Genomic DNA, 20,651 nt, shown 5'->3' on the forward strand with positions numbered 1-20,651 from the left:
TAACCCCAGCCTCAGGGGGAAAAAATTTAATTTAATTTAATTAAAAAAAAAGATAGAAAGGGATGGAAGGGACCTTAGGACAAAGATGTCTGAGCAGGAAAGGGTCCTTAGACCAGAGAATATCAGAGCTGAAAAGGAATTTAGGACACAGAATGTCACAGCTTGAAGGGAACCTTAGAACATAAAGTGTCAAAGCTGGAATATAGTGTCAGAACTATTGGTATAGATATGAATATTAGATCCTAGCTGTGGAGTCATCATGGCAGAATGAAGAATTGGTCTGCAAAGTACATATACCAAGGTTTAGGTCCTGCTCATACTTCTTATGATGAGGAATAAGTCACATAATTCCTCAGAGTTCTAAGTAATACTCAAAGAGTGTAAGTGAAAGCAATGTTCAGACTTTAGACAAGCATTTATGAAGTACTTGCCCTCAGGAAGCATCCACCTAATACAGGGAGTAGCATGGAAATAACTAGATCCAGAGTAGGTAAAGTTAGAGAAGTCATTAGCAGTTGCAGGGACTGGAGGAAAGGGAAAATTGAGGAAAGGCTTCCTGCAGAAGACAGCATTTCAACTGAGTCTTGAAGGAAGCTATAGAACCTAAAGGATGAGGAGGGACAACATTTCAGGTATGGGAGAGACCTAATGCAAAAGCTGGGGGATGGAGTTTCAAGTGGGCCAGAGTGACTGGATTATAGAGGCCTTGGAGGGACTGAAAAGGGAACAAAAAGTTAGATTGGAAAGCACTGTAGGTGTATGGGAAGAAGGATTCATCACTTAGGAGTCCCTGTACCAATAAAATCACACGCCATGTCACTGTTCCTAGCTATTGGGGATAAAGAGATTTAAAAAAATACAGTCTGTTCTCAAAAAGCTTCCATTTTAATTAAAAGGTACAACATGCACATAAATAAATCTAAATAAAGTGCTCTAGAATAATCTGAAAACAAAGAATTATTTTAGTAAGGCCAGAAGAGGAGCATTGAGTGTAAGGCAGAAGAAAAAGTGGCAACTGAGCTAAACCTTGAATGGAAAATTATGGATTTTGAGAGATAATTATGAGAAGAGAATGCATTCTGAGGGGGGGGTGGTTGGTAGAAATTTACAGGGGCTAGAAATGATATGTCAAGCTCCAGGAATAGCTAGAAATATAGGTTGGCTGAAATACAGAATAGATGGAATAATATGAAATAAATCTAGAAAGGTAAATGGGGACCTTAAGAGCAGGGGGGAAGAATATATGGTTTTATCCTAGAGGCAACAGAGAAATCACTGGAGATTTGTGAGGAAGGAACTGCCAGGGAGTTAGAAAGATTTAATTGGCAGTGTGGGGAAGTGCCGGGAGAGGCTGGAGGCTGGCCAGTCAATGAGAAAGCCATTACAGTAGTCTTGACTGGAGGTGTGGATCTGAGGTTGGGGTAGTTTGAGTGAAAAGAAAAGGATGTGTGCAATAAGTGTGTTGGAATCCCTGCAATGACTGGGAATTATCTGAATATAAAGCTCGGGGAGGAGGGAAAAGTCAAGAATCATGTTGACTCCAAGGTTTGGAGTCTGAGGCACAGAAATCATGAGGTGCCCTCAATAAAGATAGATGGGCTGGGAGGAGGGACCAGCTTGGGACAGAAGAGGATAAATTTCACTTTGGACATTGAGTTTGAGTAACTCACATATTGAGAGGTCTGGGAAAATCCTTTGAGGACAACATCTACTCCTGTGTGGATGTGAGACCCAGCGGTCCCTTTGCTACGCCACTGACCTGAGTGATTCCTTGGCAGGTCCACTACGCAGTCCTCTGCCAGAACGGAAGAAGCTGAAAGTGATGAGGAGGTCAGTGACCTACAGCTTCCTTCAGTAACTCACCTTGAAGCAGTGCTTTGAGTCAGAGGTCCTGAAACTATTCCAGAGGGGCTCAGAACTACCAGTTAGCTCGATGAGTACAGTAGGAGGTTCATGAAACCAGAGTAATGGCAAGGGTTTGAATCATACCCCTGTGGGACACTTATCTTTTTTCTAATCCACTAAAATCTGACCTCAGACAAAAATCAGTTCCTCCCCTTTCTCTCTTTCCCATTCAGTAAATGGGAAGAGTGCTGGATTTGGATTCAGAGGGTCTGTGTTCAAATCTTGACTGCCAGTTACTACATATGAAATCTTGGACAAATCACAACTTCTCTGAGTCTTAATTATTTTTTCATTTGTGAATGAGGGGTCCCCTTCACCTATTCACCTCTAAATCCATGATCCTATAAGCCCCATCACAGAGTCACCTCTTACTCTGATCAAAGACTGACCCTTAACTAGCCACAGAAGGCCCCTCCATCTTCATCACACACATATCTCTCTTCTTAATCTACCCATAGACCAAATCCAGACTCTAATATTAACTATCTTTTATACCACCTTTTATGGTTTACAAAGAACTTTAGCTTTTATCTCATTTTACCCTCACAACAATCCTGGGACATGGGTGCTATTGTCATTCCCATTGTACAGATGAAGAAACTTACCTTGCCCAGGGCCACTCAGGTAGTAAGGGTCTGAGGTCACATTTGAACTTCCTAACTCCAAGCCCAGCATTCTATTTACTGTGCCACCCACATATCTCAACTCTAGACCCAGACTGGTGAGGGAATCTGATACCTATTCTTAATCACACAATGACCTTCAAACCCTGGCAATGAATTAACCCTGGATGACTTCAGACAAACTTTCTCTCCCACCCCCTCCCTACCAAATGAGCACTAAAACCCTGATCATGAGGCTAGGTCCCTCTGCCTAGCCAAGAGCCTCCACCACATGGCACGGTCATGACCCAAAGGGGACCAAAGATGGCTGAGGAGCTCCCAAACCCCTTTCCTCCCCTGCTGGGAAGGGGCTTTAAAAACCCCTCAAAGTGCCCAGAATGTAGGTCAGGAGCATTTGGACTCAGAGGATGCCATGATCCCTGCTCTAAACCCCATGCTTCCTTCCTTCTGTTGCTCCTCTGCCTCCACTCCTGCCCCCAAGCCCCCCTGCCCCCACCATAACAAGAAGGATACAACCACCACTCTGGGGGCTTAGCAGCAAGAGGAGGCTCAGAGCCCAGATAAACTCTGGACTTTGTTTCCCCGAGAAGCTGGACCTGTACTTCACAGACCCCCAACAGCTGCTGGATATTTTCACTCAGCTGGAGGAACAGAATCTCTCTCTGATTCAGAACTCCCAGGAGATAGAGGAAACCCTGGATGAGATCGACATTTCCCTGAGAAGCACTCGGAACAAAATGTAGGTCAAGTGGTAATAACCTAACTGAGGAACTGAGGCAAATCGGCCTTCCCCAGGAGCATCCCCAAAGAGAGGATTAGGAGAAGGAGAAGAGATTCCTAAGGGTCTGCAGGGAAGGGACAGGGAATCTGCATTCGTATGGGGATCAGGAGAAAGTTCGTGAAGATAACTTTTTAATGGTTAAGAGCAATCATGGAGAAAAGAGAATAGATTTGTTCTATGTGGTTTCCAAGACAAAACTAGGACCACTTTAGGGGCGGAGAGGGAGAGGGGAGTCCCAGGGGAGTAAATGTCATTCTACTAGGAAGGAGGAATTTTCTGGGTCTTCTAACTTTCCTTCTCTGGGCTACAGTTTTCCTCCTCCTATAAAATTAAGAATGTTTTACCAGATCATCCCTATGGACACTTGTAGCTATAACATTTCTACAGTTATCTCTTCCGTGTAGCAACTTTCCCCACAGCCGTTTTGATATTTTGTGAGTTGGCATAAGAAATTAAGTAACAACTTATGGGGAATTTTGCAGAAGCTGCAAATGATACAAACAAGTTTAGAAACTCAATGTATAAAATGAATAATATTGTATAATATTCAACATATTTATCATGTAACTTAATTCAGACTTCTTTAGGATGAAGAGAGAGTCAAAAAATTTTTGTGCATATTTTCCAGATCACGGGAGCTAACTAACCCTAGCTCTTTTCCCTCTCTTTTCCCTCTAATTTAATTACCTCTTTTCTCTTTTCCCTCTAATACAATCTTGCTTGGTGATATCAATTCCCATAGGTTCAATTATCATCTCTCCATAGATCATTACAAGATCCCTTGTATCCACATATCTCTCTCCTGATCTCCAGATTCACATTCCCAACTGCCTTTTGGACATCTCATAATGGGTGTGTTAGAAGTATCCCAAAGCTAACAAATCCAAAACATAACTGATTATCTTGCCTTCACATCCTCCCTTCCTGCTGACTGTCAATGGAGACATCCCTATCCCCACTTCCAGTCATCCAGGCTTGCAAACTTAGTGTCATCCTTGACTCTTGCATTCCCCCCATAGATCTAGTCTGCTGCCAAATCTAGTTTCTACCTTGCATCTCTCCCATAGTCTTCGGGACCTCCATTTCTCACTACTACTATTATAATGGCCCCCAGGTCTCTCTGTCTCAACTTTCTTCCCACTAGAATTTGTTCTCCACCCAGATGTCAAAGTAATTTTTCCTAAAATATTTGTCTGCAACTGTTACTACTCCCCTCCTACACTTATACCCCACCTCAATAAACTCTAGTAGCTCTCCTTTTCCTAAGATCAAGTATAAAATTATTTTGATGTAAAATTCTTTTCAGCCTATCTCTGCAGTGTTCTTGTCTTCAATCTTTTCTACACATTCCATAATCCAATTATACTGTCCTACTCAATGCTCCTCACATATGATCATCTCCACACAACTCCTTGACATTTTATTGGTTGTCCCTAATCTTTGGAATACTCTGTCTCTGTCTCTTTCTCTTCTTTCTCTCTCTTCTTCTCTCTCCTATTTCTTCTCTCTTTCTTAGAAGGACTCAGATATGCATTTCCTGATTAGATGGGGAAACAGAGACTCAAGCAAGCGAGGGGAATGACTGATGTGAACAAATGAGAGTTATAATTGATTGAACCAGCTTGATCAAAATGGCCTGGAGTCTCTCATGTACCTTTTGCCTCTCTTTCCTCCTTTATGCTATCCTATAGCATCCTTTGAGTAGAGTAAACTCTTGAGAAGTGGTCTCCAAGATTAAGTCTAACCTGGCCATATAAGGCTAGGGGATCAAACAGAACAAGGGTGGAGATTTGGCCAGTGGTAGATGAGAATAATCACACTGAAAATTTAACTATCGGCTCTTGAGAAGCCAGTTTGAGTTGGATCCACACTCCTCCTTACAGACCCACTCATTTTCCTCAGTCATTCATAGAGTATAAAATGATGGTGCTACTCCAAAAATAAAATCAGTTTGCTGTCATTCCTGCTTGCCTATAATGAGCTGGTAAACCTTAACTCCAAGATGAAGAAATACAGATGCACAACTACTGAGAAGAATAGGCATGTTTCCTGTCTCTCTTCCCTCTTTTGGACTGATTGTACTGATGCCAGGAACAGGAATTTTAAAGTCTATGATGGCTTGATTAGTTATATTCCAGGTACTATCTATCTTATTTAGAAGTCCTCTTAGGCTCCTGGGGACCTTAGGAGCACAGGCTAGAAGGTATCTTAGAGGCCATCTAAATCCTCTCATTTTATAATTTACTGAGAAAGCAAAAGTCGTCCTTCATAAGTTGCCCCTTTCTCCCTACTTTATATCTCAAAATAACTACTACGTTGTCCTTAATCTCTCCTCTGCTCCAGTCTTAAAGAGAAGGTCTTTATCCTTGCCAAGAGCAACCTCCTCATACTCTTACTTCCATTTCCTCCTATTTCTTTTGGGAATTTGATTTACTTCCTCCTACCCTTTCATTTTCAAACTCTTATTATCCATTGACTCCTTCCCTACAACCTGCAAATATATTCTGGTCTCCTCCCATTCTTTAAAAAACTGGCTATCTCCTTAAGTCATTTTCAAACTTCTAGAAGAGTCAGAGTCATTGTCTCCAATTCCTCATCCCTTATTCATTATTGATCGCTTGCAATACAGTTTCTGACCCTAATTTTCACTGAAACTATTTTCAAAATTAGAAAGATCTCTTACTAAGTCTAATAGTTTTTTTTTTTCCATGAGCTACTTGACTTCATTGCAGTTTTTGACATTATTGAACATTCTCTACTCGCGGACACAATTTTCCTTTGGCTTATGGGACATTGATTTCTCTTGAATATTTTCATTTCTGTCTAATCGCTCATCCACCAGTGGACATCTAATCTAGGTTTTTTTGTCTTCTCTCTCTACACTCTCTACCACAATAATCCCATAAATTCCAGTGGGTTCAATCTTCCCCTCCATGTACATCACTTCCAAATCTGTCAGCAAACCTTCTCTCTCTCCTGAACTCAGGTCCTAAATTGTCTGCTAGACACCTCTATTTGGATATCCTCTGGGCAATCCAAATTTAATATGCCCCAAACTGAATCCAATCTGTTTTCTCCCCTATCGATTCCTCTTCCAAATGCTCTATTTATGTTTGGTGGTATCATCCTTCCAGTTACCCAGGTTTACAAACCTGGTATCATCCCAAACTTTCCCTCTCCCAACCTCCCATAACCAATCAGCTTCTAAATCTTGTCCATTCTCTCTCTGAAGCATCTCTGATATACTTATCTTTCCCCTCACTCACACAACATCTATTCTACTTAACCTCACTATCTCTCCACTTGGACTACCATAATCACTTCCTGACCAGTTTCTTTCTGCTTCCCTCTCTAATCCGTCCTCCACATAGTTGCCAAATTCATATTCCTAACACACATATCACTCCCCCATTCAAAATCCTTCAGTAACTTCCTCTTGGTTCTAGGATAAACATAAATTATATAGCCTCTCATTTAAAGCCTCCCAAAATTTGGCTTCTCACTATTTTTGCAGGCTTATTCCACAATATTTCACCCCACCCTTTTAAGCTTTCTAAATTCTATTGGCTAGTTTTCCAAACTTGACCTGCCATCTCCTATCTTGGTATCTTTGCCCAGACTATTTTCCATAAGTTGGAAGCACCTCCTTCTGCTCTTAGAATCCTAAGCACTACCCCAGTTATTTGTGCTTTCTCCCTCTTCAAATTATCTGTGCATATCATATTTTCCCAATAAAATGTAAGGGAATTAAAGACAGGGATGTTTTATTGTGTTTGAATTCCTGGAACCTAGTACAATGTTTTACACATAGTAAGCATTTAGTAAACACTCCTTATTGTTAAATTGCATTGAGGAAACGAAGGTTAAGTTCTATTTTTAAAAATCAGAGAAGTAACTTTACTAAAGTCACTTTGATAGTATAAAGAATGGAGGATTTGAACCCAAACTCTAATTCCAAATTCATTACTCTTTCTATGACACACACTCTCTCCTTCCAGAGAGAAACAGGCTTGACTTGAGCTTCTGTCTCTCTCTGTCTCTGTCTCTTTGTATCTTTGTCTCTATCTGTCTCTATTTCTTTGTCTCTGTGTCTCTCTGTCTCTGTGTATGTCTGTCTCTCTATGTATCTCTATCTGTGTGTGTATCTTTCTGTCTGTGTCTGTCTATTTGTATTTTATTTCTGTGTCTCTATCTCTTTTCTCTCCGTGTCTTTCTATCTCTGTATCTCTCTCAATTTCTGTATATCTGTATCTCTTTGTCTCTGTTTGTGTCTGTTTCTCTGTTTGTCTCTGTCTCTATCTCTGTCTATCTCTCACTTTCTGTATCTATCTCTGAGTCTGTCTGTCTATCTCTGTCTTTCTGTCTCTGTCTCTCTGCCTCTGTCTCTGTGTCTGTCTCTCTTTCTCTGTATCTCTATCTCTGTCTCTGTTGTTTTTTCTCTTTTTGTCTCTGTCTCTCTGTCTGTCTCTCTTCCTCCCCTCCCAGGGATCGGGAAGTCAACCAGCTCAAGCTGCTGTCAAGTACCCTGATGAACTCCATAGCTAAGGAAGAGGAGATTGCCGCAGATCTGCAACTCAAATCTCGTGTCTTCTCTTTTGGGGAGTATAAGGTTGATTACCAGGTAAGTTGCTTCATAATGCCCCAGGAGTTCTGGTTTATTCCAGAAAAGGTATGGGATAAGCAAATGTCCCAGAATTTAAAAAATACTTCTCCTCCTCCTCCTTCTCTTCCTCCTCCTCCTGCTCCTTCTCTTTCTTCTTCTTCTTCTTCTCTTTCTTCTTCTTCTTCATTATTATTATTATTATTATTAATATTATTACAGTACTGTTCAAGTTTTATTAAGTATCTATGTTAGGCATTTGAAAAATTTAATGTGAGAAAATAAACAACATAGTTTTTAAACTTAAATAATCTATATTTGAGAAAGAATAAAATGGGCAAATTATATGTATAGTTATGTGTTGGGATCCTGCTCCTACCTTAAGTCAATTGTTAAATTTTTAAAAACTTCTTTACCCTCCAAGGGCCAGTGAAGAGACAAAATATCACTGGCTACTGAGGGACATGGAAGAATAGAAGAAAGAAGAATGGAGAAAGAGGGAAAGAAAGGAAAAGGGGAAAGAGAAAAACAGAGACAGAGACAGAGAGAGAGGAGAATAGATAAGCAGAGATGGAAAAAAGGCAATAACATGTTTGTGGAAAACAAACAATAATAAGTTTTATATTCTTAAGGTAACCAAAGCTTGAGGTGACCTCAGTAATATTGCTGATAGCTCTGACAAGAGAGGATAATAATCCCTCTCTTCAGCCTTGAGTGTGGCTCTCTAACCCTTCAGCTTCCTCAAATGTTTTCTCCATGATTTTCTTGAGCCTGGCTTTTGATTCCATCTCACTCTTCTTTGTATCAGTGATTTATCGGATTTATGATTCCATCCCCCATTAAGTTGTCAAGGTCCTTTGAGGCAAGGTTTTGTCTCTCTCTTTGTGTTCCCTTCACGAATTTACTAATTGTTTCTTGAATGTTGAATATTTGCCTCATTATAGCCACTACATGCCCTAATAATTCCTTAGTGAATGAATGACAGAGGGTCTCATCCTTCCCAAGACTGTAAGTTCCAAAACTCCTATCTATCTGTGTTATGAACACACAGTCCCTTGTGCCTGAAACAGATTTGGACATATAGCAAACTGCCTTCTCATGAATTTCATTTCTAAAAATTGTTTGCTGAAGTTTTGCCTTTTGGATCCAAGTACCAAATGCAATCCCTCTTCTCCGTGAGTCTTCTAACAATGCTTGAAGACAATTATGTCTTAACGTGGTCTTCCCTGGGCTGAACATCTCCAGTATTAATACAGCATGAGCTTGGAGTCCATCATTATCCTCTGGACAATCTCCAGCTTGTCAATGTCCTTCCTAGACTGCGGAACCCCAAACTTAACCCACACCCAAAGGCTGCCATCCTCTCTCATGCTGTACATGTTGTTTTTCTTAATAACTAAGATTGAATTAGTTTTTTGAGGGGGCTGCCATGTCATAAGTACTATTGACTCATATTGAGGTCATACTACAGATACATGAGACACAATCCCCTGCCTCAGAAAGCTTAAAATCTAGTAAGAGAGATGAGACAAGAACACAAATGACTATGATACAAAGGCATGGGCTGGGCTAATAGTGATAGGATAAGGAAAGTAATGGGGACCCAAGTTTTAGTAACTGATGAAGAATTCATCCCAGACTATCAAGGCTGGGGGAATGGCAGCAGGAGGGTGCTAGGAAGTGGGAGATTAAATCAATCCCACGAAGGACCAAGTCTAGATTTAAGTGAAATGGGGAAGTCAGTGATGAATATAGGAAGAAATCCAAAAAGACTTGGAATTCAATTCAACACAAACCACATGTAGTAAGCAACTAGTTGCTGTAGGGCACCGTATTTGGCACCAGGGATACAAGACAGAAATTAATCCCTGCACTCAAGAAACTAACCTTCTCTAGGAGAAACAGAACATTTACAGTTAAGTGGTGTAGGAGGATATCCATTTTGAAGCAAGATTTTAGGCATTCTAAAATGATAATGTGAGAAGGGAGTGCATTTCAGGAATGAAGGACTGCCTTGAAAAAGCACTGAAATGGGGAGAGGCATATTGTTTAGGAAACAGCTAGCATGTCCATTTGACTAGAATTAGCATGTAATCATAAAAAAAAAAAAAAAATAAGACTGGGGATGTAGGAGGCAGCTAGAACCTGGAGGACTGCAAGTGCCAGAGTTGAGAAATTTACATTTTACCTTAGAAGGAAGCGGTAGGAAGCAAGGGGCAATTTTAGAACGGGATTGACATAATCAAGGCTGTTTTAGGAAAAATAATTGTGTAGATGTTGTCAACATAGACTCTTGAGTTCCTCCAGTAGATTCTTAGGTTTTTGAGGACAGACTTTTTGCCTATTTTTGTAACCTTTAGATACTTAATGTTTATTGATAGATAAAGAATAAGACTTAGAAACTGACTGGATATGGATGGGGGGGTGGAGAGGGATGAATCTGGGTGACTGGAAGCATGGTTGGAGCAATCAGAACAATTAAGATGAGATGGAATAGTATGGATCATCTTCAAAACATACACGGCATGTAAGGAGAGCGAGTGCCATTTTGTCAAATAATTTGTGAGCAAATGCTCTGAGGGATCATAGGAAGAGATACAACTTGAATTGAGCCATGAAGCTCAGATCAGACGACTTGAGAGTGGGAGTCACTAATTGGTCGGGATTCTTTGGTATTGGCAGGAATTGCGACTATACTACACCATAGGCTGCCAGTCACTCAGTATGTTGTAAGGGGAGTTTCTTTTGGGATATAGTTTGGTCTGGATAGCTGCTGACATCTTCTCCAACTTCAAAATTATATGATTCTGTGAACCCCCTGAAATTAGATGCACCAATCACAAACTAAAAAGAAACTCTGGGATTAATTCAGTTCTTTCATTTTACAGATTAAGAAAATGAGTCCCAGAAAGAGGTGACTTTTCCTAAGGATATGCAACTAGTAAGGAGCAGAACAGGAATTCAGTAAACATTTACAAGTATCTACTAAGTGCAAAGCACTGAGCTGAGTACTTAGGGATATAAAAGTTGAAAATGATCTCAAGGAACTAAAAGTTTAGGAGACTCTTAAAGTAAAAGTGTAGGGGAGAGAGGTGATAAGAAACAGAGAAATAAGTCTGATACAAAACAAGATTGTGATTGGAAAAAAATGAGACTTGAGAGAAAGAGAACCAGGCAAATGGCAGTGAGAAATAAGAGGCAAGCAGATGTTCCAACAACCATTTTCCACTGTTGCCCAAGTCATTATGAAAAATATACAGTACTAATAAGCTAAACCTCATATTAATGTGTAGAAGCAAAAAAGTGAAGCTAAAAGATCTAAGAACTGATATCAGGGAGGAAATTTGATGAAGAATTTAGGTTCCTTAACCTTTCATTTTATACAGCCGATTTTCCCTCATCTTCTTGTTCCTCACCCACTTCTAGAACAGGATGCTGGCCAGCCTGAACAAAAAGGTGGTAGAAGTATACCGCCACTGCATTGGGGACTGTGAGTCCAGCCTGGGCACCTTGCAGATGCTCACCATTATTGAGGAACAACTAGATGAACTCTTAGAGAATCTGGAGAAGGTCCCATCATGGAAGATTGAGCAGATCGAGAAGGTCAAAGAAAAGGAGAGAAGGACAAAGTAAGGCTGGATTCATTGATATAAATATAATGCCTTGAGTTTTTTGTTTTTTTTCATGTCAGCCTACTTACTCCTCACAAGTCCTCATCCAGACAGACTTCTTCAGTCCTCCTTATAGCATGTCTCCCTGAATGGCACACAATAGTCCGGATATATTATAACAAAAGCAGAGGACAAGGGGAAAATAATTTCCCTCCTTCTGGATACTCTGCTCTTGCTAATCATTAGATCTTCATTTCAAGACCCTTCCCTATCTACTTTTGCCCCTAGATGAAATACACCCCATGGGGTAGGGTGGTTCCCAGCTCCAGGGTCTCTCCTTTTTGCTAGGTGACAGTAGATAATGGGGACTTATCCCAAGTGGTTGTGATCTTTATTTAGACATTCACCAGTACATTAGTGCATTTCGGCAACTGTGAAGAAAAATCAGAATTCTCAAGGAGACAGCATCCACTCTACCTAGAGGGAGCCTTTTAATTCCTAAGAAGCCTCACTTCCCTCAAAGCCCACTTAACAAGAGGCCTTTTCTGATCCTTTTACTAGCTCTCGATCCCCTTAAAATGCCTTTACATTGCTTGTATACATGGTGTTTTCTCCCATTAGAATATAAACTCCATACGGGTAAGTTTAGGATGCACCAAATACAATGGCTTGCCTACAGCCAGCACTATAAGTGGACATTTAGTGACTTTTGAGTAAGTTTAGGGTGTTTTTGTGTCCCCAGAAGCACCAAACATAATAGCAAGCACCTTAAATGATCATTTAGTGACTTGAATCTCCCTCACATAGCCCTAAGAACTTAGGGAGCTTGTCTCCGGTTCTACCTGGTTCTGTCCAGATTTGCTCAGTTTACCTGGTCTTGAAAGGACAGAAGTCTGTTTCTCGGTTTTATTTTTAAAATAAGAATTCGTTTAGTGAATCCTTATCTCACTAAATGATTAAGGAGGACATGATGGATAGTACAATGTAGAAGACTCCACATGGGATCCACACACTGACTTCTTTAAATCTTTTGATAATTCTATTTCAGCACTTCTTTTGTGATCTTAAACATTTGGTTATGCATCTGAAAAGGGCCCAAGACACAAAAATAGGGTCAAGAACCCCTGATGTGGTGAACAGAGGCCTGGCCTTCAGGTCAAAAAGAGTGGAATTTTAAGTCTTGCACTTAGCATGCTTACTTTGGGTCTGGAGAAGGGAGGGAGCAGGGGAGATGTCATTTGAGCTCTCAAAAGCCTCATACAGCCTACAGTTAAGATCCAGAGGCCTGACAAGAAGCTTCCTAGTAGACGATCCAATGACTGCCCTTTCCCCCAGAGGGGAAAATGATAGCACCTTAGTACACAGCTCGGACAAAGATCAGAGAGGTTTTAACAAGGTGCCATTCATTGGTTAAATCCTTTCTTCCTAATTCAGCCTCTCCCCCCCCCCCCAATCAGGAGGATCCTGCATTGTTATCCCTTGTGGTGCAACATTGGGGGAGTTCTAGGCTTCTAATGATGACTTGATGGGTCAAAGACTTAACATGGCAAACTCCAGATTCTGGGGGAAGAAGGAAATTCACCAATTCTTTTATTTTGGGGTGAGAAGGAAACAGACCTGTGATCCAGGTTTTACAGTATAGCAGGTAAAGAGGGTCCCACTCCCCAAGGGGATTGACAATGCAGGACTTCGGGACTTGTGCTGGTCTCAGGGAGTACTTGGCGGATTCCAAAGCAGTCCCTCCCTCTGCCTGTTGTCTCCATGGCCACCTCTCCACACTCGTACCCTGGGGACGGGACTTTAATAAAACGATGGGCTCTCCAGCCCGGCTGACATTTGGCCAGGCCCCCTCCAATCACAGCAGGCAGGAAGGGATGGCTGCCAAGACGCTCAGGATCCATCTGCACTTAGGCCACAAGGCTGACATTGAACAGTGAGTGGCTCATGGTTAGCCTACTCGGAGCTGGAGGGGGGTGAAATAGGACGGCTCCCAGTCTGAAGTTGTATCTGGGAGCAGGCTTGATTCGGGGAGATGGCTGCACCCAGCAGGTTGACACTTGTGGGATGAGGATTTGCCCAGGCTGGCTGTCCCAGCTTGTCTCATTAGTGTCCTTTTGTTGGACAGATTGAGAGAAGAGAAAATAAGAGTGCTGAAAAGTCTTCAGGAGGAGCGGCTCCAGAGAGCCCTGGCCAGAGCCCAGGCATCAATCAAGAAAAAGGTAGGGAGGTGTGGGCTGTGTGGGCCAGTCAAGCTCCTTGGACCAAAGTTCACCGTTGGGGGGCAGGGGAGGACAGACAGACGAAACAGCATGGAGGCAGCCTATCTACATTGAGAGCGATGGCCTGCTCTTCCGGAACGTCCAGGCTATTGAGGGTCCTGTTCCAGGAGGCAGGCTCTGTGCAGTCTGCATGCCCAGGTAAAAAGTGCCATGAGAAGGGACCCGAGGACATCCTGGCTTAAGCCGAGATCCGACATGGGATGCCCTCTAACAGAGCTGACCTGGGCTTAGAATCCCTGGAGGCTGGTCCCCATTACAGGTTCTTTAACGTTAGTCATGAGCTCCAAACGTCTAAACTTTCTGCACTGAGATGCTGCTGGCCACCATTCATCTACTGCCTTGTTTCCCCTTCTTCCAATCAGCCCACAGCCTTGTGAAGGGCCCTCTCTTCCCACAAACCTGACCCCATACCCACAGGTCTGGGGCCCAACTGCCCAGTGGGCCTGTGAGGACCATGAAATGACCCCTGGTGCCCCCAGCACCCTTGCTCCTCCCAGAATGCCCCCCATCCCATTATGAACATCTCCCTTCTCCTCAGAGCAGAGTGCCCAGGATGGCCGCATCCCTTCCAACTCTCATTCCATCTGGCTGTCAGGGTGACTGCCTCTGGGGCTCCCACTAAGGCACACCTCCTCTTTTCTCTGCAGACGGGCAGGAGGCTCGTATACCGCTCGGAGCCTGTGGACAACAAAGTCCGGACCGAGGACACCGACCGCATAGACAACAAGGAGAAGGAAGAGATGCTCTTCTTCTTCACTTAGTGCACACGCACACGCACATGCACACGCTCCCGTGGAGTTGGCTGAACACTTGTAAGAGATGTAAACAATCGAAGCAAACAGACCGCACTGGTTTACTTGTATGATTTAGAGTCACTCCAACCCCCTTTCCCAGTGTCCCCCGACACACGTTCTTTCTGTGCTTGTATTTAAACTAAAATAAAAGTCCGTGCTCCTTTTGGTTGTGCAAGGAGGCCCCTTTAAAGAAGCTGAGATTCTGTTATGAAGTCTGGGGTCCTTTCTTCCTCCTCTGTAATAAAGCCACCATTTCCTAAGCATTCTGTAAAAGCAGCAAGGAAAGAACAGAAATGATGCCTTGAGCTACAGCTATTCAAGGAGGAAAGGCACCAGAGGAAGAGTCAATGAATAGGAAAGATTCCCGATTCTGGGAAGATAGATTTTCAAGCCCCAAAAGTCATAGTTCTTTGTACTGAGTCACGTAAAACTGCAAGTGCAAGACCATTTTTTAAAAAGGCTTTATTAATTCATCTGCACTAGGGGCTACGTCCATTGCCAGCAATGAACCTCAAAGCCAAGAAAAATCTGACCACTAGCAATATGTGTCCCATGTTAACAACACATACCCATCCTATAAGCCACAGCCAAAGCCTACAAGGGGAGCATCCTGATAGGGCACGAAGGAGCCCGGGCTCATAGAGAAGAGGGAGCAGAATGTTCTCTGGCCACACCGGCAGCGGCCAGCGGACAGGGAGGCAACACGGAGTGCCTGTAAGGAGGAGGTGCACAAGGGCGACAACCCCACCAGGAACTGGCTCAGAGAGGGTTTCGGGAAGTGCTGACAGCAGAGCAGATGAGGACTCGCAGTGGACTGCTGGAATTGCTCCAAAGAGCACAATTCTAAAAATTCAAGAAATGCAAAGTAGGAAGAATCTGTATTCCTTTCAGTTCCGAGAAACAAAACAGCATCTTTACACAAGCATAGACTTCCAAAGGCACAAGAAAAAAAAAGCATTTCTGAACAACCCTGTGTGAATTCCGTAACTGTAAATAACAAATAAATATGTGCAAGGTTATAAATTCATGTCCTTTTGTATGACAAGGCTTCCTTTGTAAAAAATACTATTTATACATAATATACAAAGCACATCTTTAGACCTCACAACAGGAAAGGTATACAGCCATACCATTATTAAATCCTATACATAATTTTATAGGTATTCAGGACACACTTTAAAAAATTATTGTCAAGTGACCAACAGATGTAAATACCCAAATGTAAAATTTAATTTTTTAAAAGGTAAACTCTATGGCCCAAATTTATGTGGGGTGTGAAAACCAAGATGACCAGAAACCCACTCCAATACGCACTCCATCATCCTGCTTTTTCCTCTTGTTCCAAACAGGCTGATGCGTACTGAAGGGATGTCACGCGGCTGGAAGTCCTGCCTGCTCACACATCAGGGCTAGAGGTACCGTGGAGTGGCCAGTGTGGAGGCGTCGCAATCTCGCCCAAACGGCTCTGAGATGAGAGACGGGGACGGGGCCTGCGCCAGTGAAGAGCCCCCACCCCAGACAGAAATCCTTGACACCACGACATCGGGATTCCCACCTTCACCTCCTTGGGAGGCTGACCAACAGTCTTACGCAACAGCCAGACTGATGCCGTGTTGGACGAGGGCAGTGCAGTAGAGTGGACACAGAGCTGGACTTGGAATCAGGAAGACATATAAGTTCAAATGCTGCTGTGACCCCCTCGGAGCCCCAGTTTCCTCCTCTGTAAATTAGGACCTTGTCAAGATGGCCTCTCAGAGGTCTCCCAGTTCTAATCCTCCCTAGTCTAAGTGCTGGGATCATGCCAGCCCAAGGGCACCCAGAGAGAGGATGCTCGGTGGGTGGATCATCTACAACTAACCCAGAGTCTGGGATTCCATCTCGGCACTCTCAGAAGACGACCCATCCCCTCAGCTCGACAGAAGGCCTCTGAGAGTGCCCCGGCATGTGCTGCCCACCTCTCAAGTACAAGGTCCCCATCAGGGCACCTTCTTCCCTTCTAGTCTAAATGCCCAGAGAATGGTCAGATGGCTGATCTCACATTTACTGATCAGTCTCAATCTTTGCCCCCCTCCCAAGAGTCCTTATTTAATGCAACAAGTCATTTGGGATTAGTTCGATAATGGAAAGGCAGGTTCACAAACCAAGTGGTATAAGTTACTGGATCAAAGTGCTTATTTTTTATCATAGCCCTTCTATTCTGCAAGGCAGCTTCATACAACCCAACCCAACCCAAGGCCCCTTTCCTAACAGTCCAAACAGAAGGCAAACAACATCTATTGATACATCAAAGAGTCTTCGGAAGAAACTCTGTGTGGAACCATAAAACAAGATGCGTTAGCTCCATTTTTTTTTTTTTCACATTTTCTTTAAAAATTAAGCTCTGGAAACATCTTTTCCATTTTCCATAGCATGATTGCACTCTTTGCATCCCTCCCCGCCCCAAAGTAATATTAATAGTCTCATTCTAGGTCCTGTAAATTTATTGTGCTTCCTGTGAACTGTGAGTTATCAGAACCAGCATCGTCCTCGGTTGAAGTATGTGGCTCCTATAAAATCAAAACAGAGAGTGAGTGAGTGCCAGAATTAGAAGTGTTGGGACCTGTTGGGACCTTCTAAACAATGTTCAACTCTAATGGAGATAGGAAGACTTGGGGAAGCTTGGCCATCCTCACTTAGGCAGCTATATTACACTTCTCCACTCTCAGACTCTCTCAGGCCTCAAAGAACTGACTTACAGGGCATTTCTTTTGTTTTTACTGCCAATAAAATGCAACAGATAACTAATCCAAAGGTAGTAAGAAACAAGAATTCTGGAGTTAAAGAACTAAGATTTTTTTCAATATGAAAATTAGAAACTAAGTTAAATTATGCATAAGGTAATATATCTTAGATCTTGATCATTTATTTTCATATGCATAATTCATTCTGAATTTTCTGTGCCCAGTCAAATCAACTTGAGCAAATTTATCTCTGTGTCCTTTTAAAATCCTATTAAAAATGAGTATTATAAGGACCTGAGTTCAAATATGGCCTCAGACACTTAACTAGCCATGTGACCCTGGACAAGTCACATAATCCCAATTGACTTACCACCACCCCACCCTTCCCCAAAAAAGGAGAGGAAAAATAAAGTGGTTATTATGGATTAATTCAATTTTCTACATTTAGAATGAGATTGTGAAAAATGCAATAAGGAGTAATTACTATCATTTTTAAAAATGAAAAGAGTACTTATAAATTTTAAGAATCTTTTTTAATACTACAAAAAAAAAGAATTCTTTTTTTTTCTACTAGAAATGTATCAGTGATTCCCAAAAGATACAAAGGACCTATGAAAATAGGCAAGATACTTTTATCTTTTAAAAAATTATCAAAGCCTCCTCATTATGAGACACTTTAATTTTAGTTAAAAGTTAATGTTGGGTATTAGTAGTAAATTAGTTATCTTAATCTAACTTGGCAACTAGGAAACAGTTTTTAAAAGATCCTACCTGAAGTATATGTACTGGTAAATCCACAGTAAGCTGAGAATGTGTTGTGGAAGACTGAGAGCTGAGCTGAAATGGTGAATCTCCATCGCCAGGGGGATCATCCTGAGGAAGCAACAATTAGAGTTTCTTCAAAACTTCATATACATTTCGTCCATTATCATTTCTTTTCCATCCTTTTGCATGCAGCCATTTTTATCACTATGCAATGTTAAGTCAGAAAATGTCATTCACTTCCTAGCTGGCTCCCAACAGTCCCCTCTTCTCACTCCTATGCCTCTGGTCTCCACAGTAGCCAGCCCAAACACCATCTAAGCATCAGCCCTGCCAAAGCTTTGGCTTGTACATCCTGAGAAGACTCAAGGACAGATTTCAGGAAGCAAGAGGGCAGAGGACAGGACAAGACACACAGCTCTTAACAGAGGGGAGGGGCAGCGTGAGGCTTCAATCAAACCAGTTACCATGAGAAAAGGAGGAGGTAGTTTCTTGTTCCTTGAAAACCAGCATCCAAGCCCAGAATGTTCTCAGTCCTCATCTCTACTTGCCAGAATATTTGTTTCCTTCAAGGCTCAACTTAGGGGTCACTCCTTCCAGGAAGTCTTCCCTGACTCCCCTCGCCCAGCGGTTCAAACATTTCCTTCATACATACATACATAACGACTTATGTCCATACATGCTGGATTCCCCAAATAGAACGCAAGCTCTTTAAAGGCAGTGGCTATTTCTCTGGCTTTGCATTCCTGGCACCCAGCAAAGTGACCTGGATCTGCGAGTGCTTCAAAGTCTGGTTAAATAAACCATGAGAGAAAAATGAAAAGAGATTTCTCTGTGGGCTGCTGGCTCTACATTATTCTCAGTCTGGAACAATTTAAACTCTTATCAACAATGTAAAAATGAGCCATTTAGAAAGGTTAAAGATCTCTGCTCAACACAGTAATCAAGATTTTAGAAGCCTCATGATGAAGTAAATATGCAACAGAGACACATTTTTGGATGAGGACATCAAAGTTTGTTTTGTCTGATAATACTTCTAACTAGGCTGTTTAGGGTTTTTGATTTGTTTTTATTTTTTTAATTTACCTTAAATTGGAAGATCAGAGAAAAAAACAAATGCTTAACAATTGGAAAAAATAAAATTTAGTTAAAACTTTTACTCCTATACTTATTCCTGATTTTTTTTCTATTTATCCACTTGAAAATCCTTTGAATGAGAACTTGATTCCCACTACTACCACCTCTCCCCCACATTTACTTCATCATGGTTCCCCCATATCTTTAATGTTTTGGAAGATCTTTCTCAATTAAAGGCCCTGCCCTTTTGCCTTTAGCACTTGGATAAGGATTTCAGGCAAAGTGATAAGAATAATTCAATGAGCTATTTCAAGGAGAGGTTATATTACAACCATATTATTCCAATTATTCATATTATATTATAACCAATATTATTTGGTTATATTCTAATCAATCTTTTGCCATGAACTCTTTTTTTTTATTGTCACAATTCAGTTAGCACAATGTGAGAGCAGCATTTGGAGAATGTCGCTATCAGTGACAAATCCTTGCTTCACTAAAAGCAGTCTCCTAAGTCTGTTGGCTTTCTTTACTCTCTACCTCGCCTACTTGCATGCTCTGAATCATTCTCCAAGTAAGGGTCCAGGTGATTGCCAGGACTAGTGCAGTTTCCACTGGGGAAGTGAAATACTGGCATAGCACTGTAAGCTTTACAAAGCATTCTGCAAAAATCTCAAGTTATGGACAACCACAGACAGATGATCCAGTATTATTAACTTGATCTGACAAAGGAAGACACTGACTCAGGAAAGGTAAGGTCATTGCCTCTCCACAGAGCTAGCAGACACTGGCCATGTGACACCAGCAATCTGGGCTCAGCAGCAGCAACCAGAGCTGGCATTTCTACAGTGCTAAAGTCTCTGGGCTCCCATATCTCAGGATTCGAGGAAACAAACCAGGTATTGGGCTGAGAATATGAAATGTGGCTTCTGGCCCAAAGCTCTACCACTGGGCCAGTGGTGGGCTACCCTCAGGTCAGCATGAGAGGGTGGGGAAGACAAAGGGTGGAGGAAAAGCATCCTAGGAGCATCAGGGATGACAGACTAAAGAAGTGATTTTCAGTCTTACAGCTTCTTTTTATGTATGAATTAATTGGTTATGACTTCTTTTACTTTTCCTCCTCTTATCACTATGGAGTGTCTCCCCCATTGTTGACTATTTATTTGTATTACTTAAGTTGAAAAAGGGGAGATTGGAGAGCAATCTGGAATTAAGTCCTTTGATCAAGTAATAATGTTCGAAGAATGATTGTGAACAATGAAGTTATTCTGATATTATAAATGCTCAAATAAACTTCAAAGGACCTAAGAAGGAAAATGCTATCCCCCCCTCCATAGAAAAAACAGAAGTATGCATAGAATGGTTTTATATATATATATAGTCATATATATACATATATATGCATACTATATGTACACACACACACACACACACACACACACACACATATATATATATATATATATATATATATATATATATATATATATATATATAAA

The 20,651-nt window shown here is 41.8% G+C and overlaps 2 protein-coding genes across 4 annotated transcripts in view; one reads left to right on the top strand and one right to left on the bottom strand.

The window, feature by feature from the left end:
* The window catches only part of CFAP100 (cilia and flagella associated protein 100), a 43,341-nt gene extending 27,721 nt beyond the window's left edge, over nt 1-15,620 (top strand). For all 3 annotated transcript variants that reach the window (XM_074283809.1, XM_074283808.1, XM_074283807.1), the window contains exons 11-16: nt 1,779-1,830; nt 3,119-3,267; nt 7,795-7,930; nt 11,336-11,538; nt 13,646-13,739; nt 14,447-15,620. In XM_074283809.1, the coding sequence (XP_074139910.1) occupies nt 1,779-1,830; nt 3,119-3,267; nt 7,795-7,930; nt 11,336-11,538; nt 13,646-13,739; nt 14,447-14,560 (748 nt within the window). In that variant the 3' untranslated portion in view covers nt 14,561-15,620. The remainder of the gene's footprint in view (nt 1-1,778; nt 1,831-3,118; nt 3,268-7,794; nt 7,931-11,335; nt 11,539-13,645; nt 13,740-14,446) is intronic.
* ZXDC (ZXD family zinc finger C) overlaps nt 15,455-20,651 on the bottom strand; it is a 28,156-nt gene continuing 22,959 nt past the window's right edge. The window contains exons 9-10 of the mRNA XM_074282865.1: nt 18,085-18,186; nt 15,455-17,139 (exon numbers count right to left, since the gene is read on the bottom strand). Of these exons, the coding sequence (XP_074138966.1) occupies nt 17,053-17,139; nt 18,085-18,186 (189 nt within the window). The 3' untranslated portion in view covers nt 15,455-17,052. The remainder of the gene's footprint in view (nt 17,140-18,084; nt 18,187-20,651) is intronic.

This window comes from Sminthopsis crassicaudata, chromosome 1, assembly GCF_048593235.1.
Source record: "Sminthopsis crassicaudata isolate SCR6 chromosome 1, ASM4859323v1, whole genome shotgun sequence".
In the NCBI taxonomy this organism is placed as follows: domain Eukaryota; kingdom Metazoa; phylum Chordata; class Mammalia; order Dasyuromorphia; family Dasyuridae; genus Sminthopsis; species Sminthopsis crassicaudata.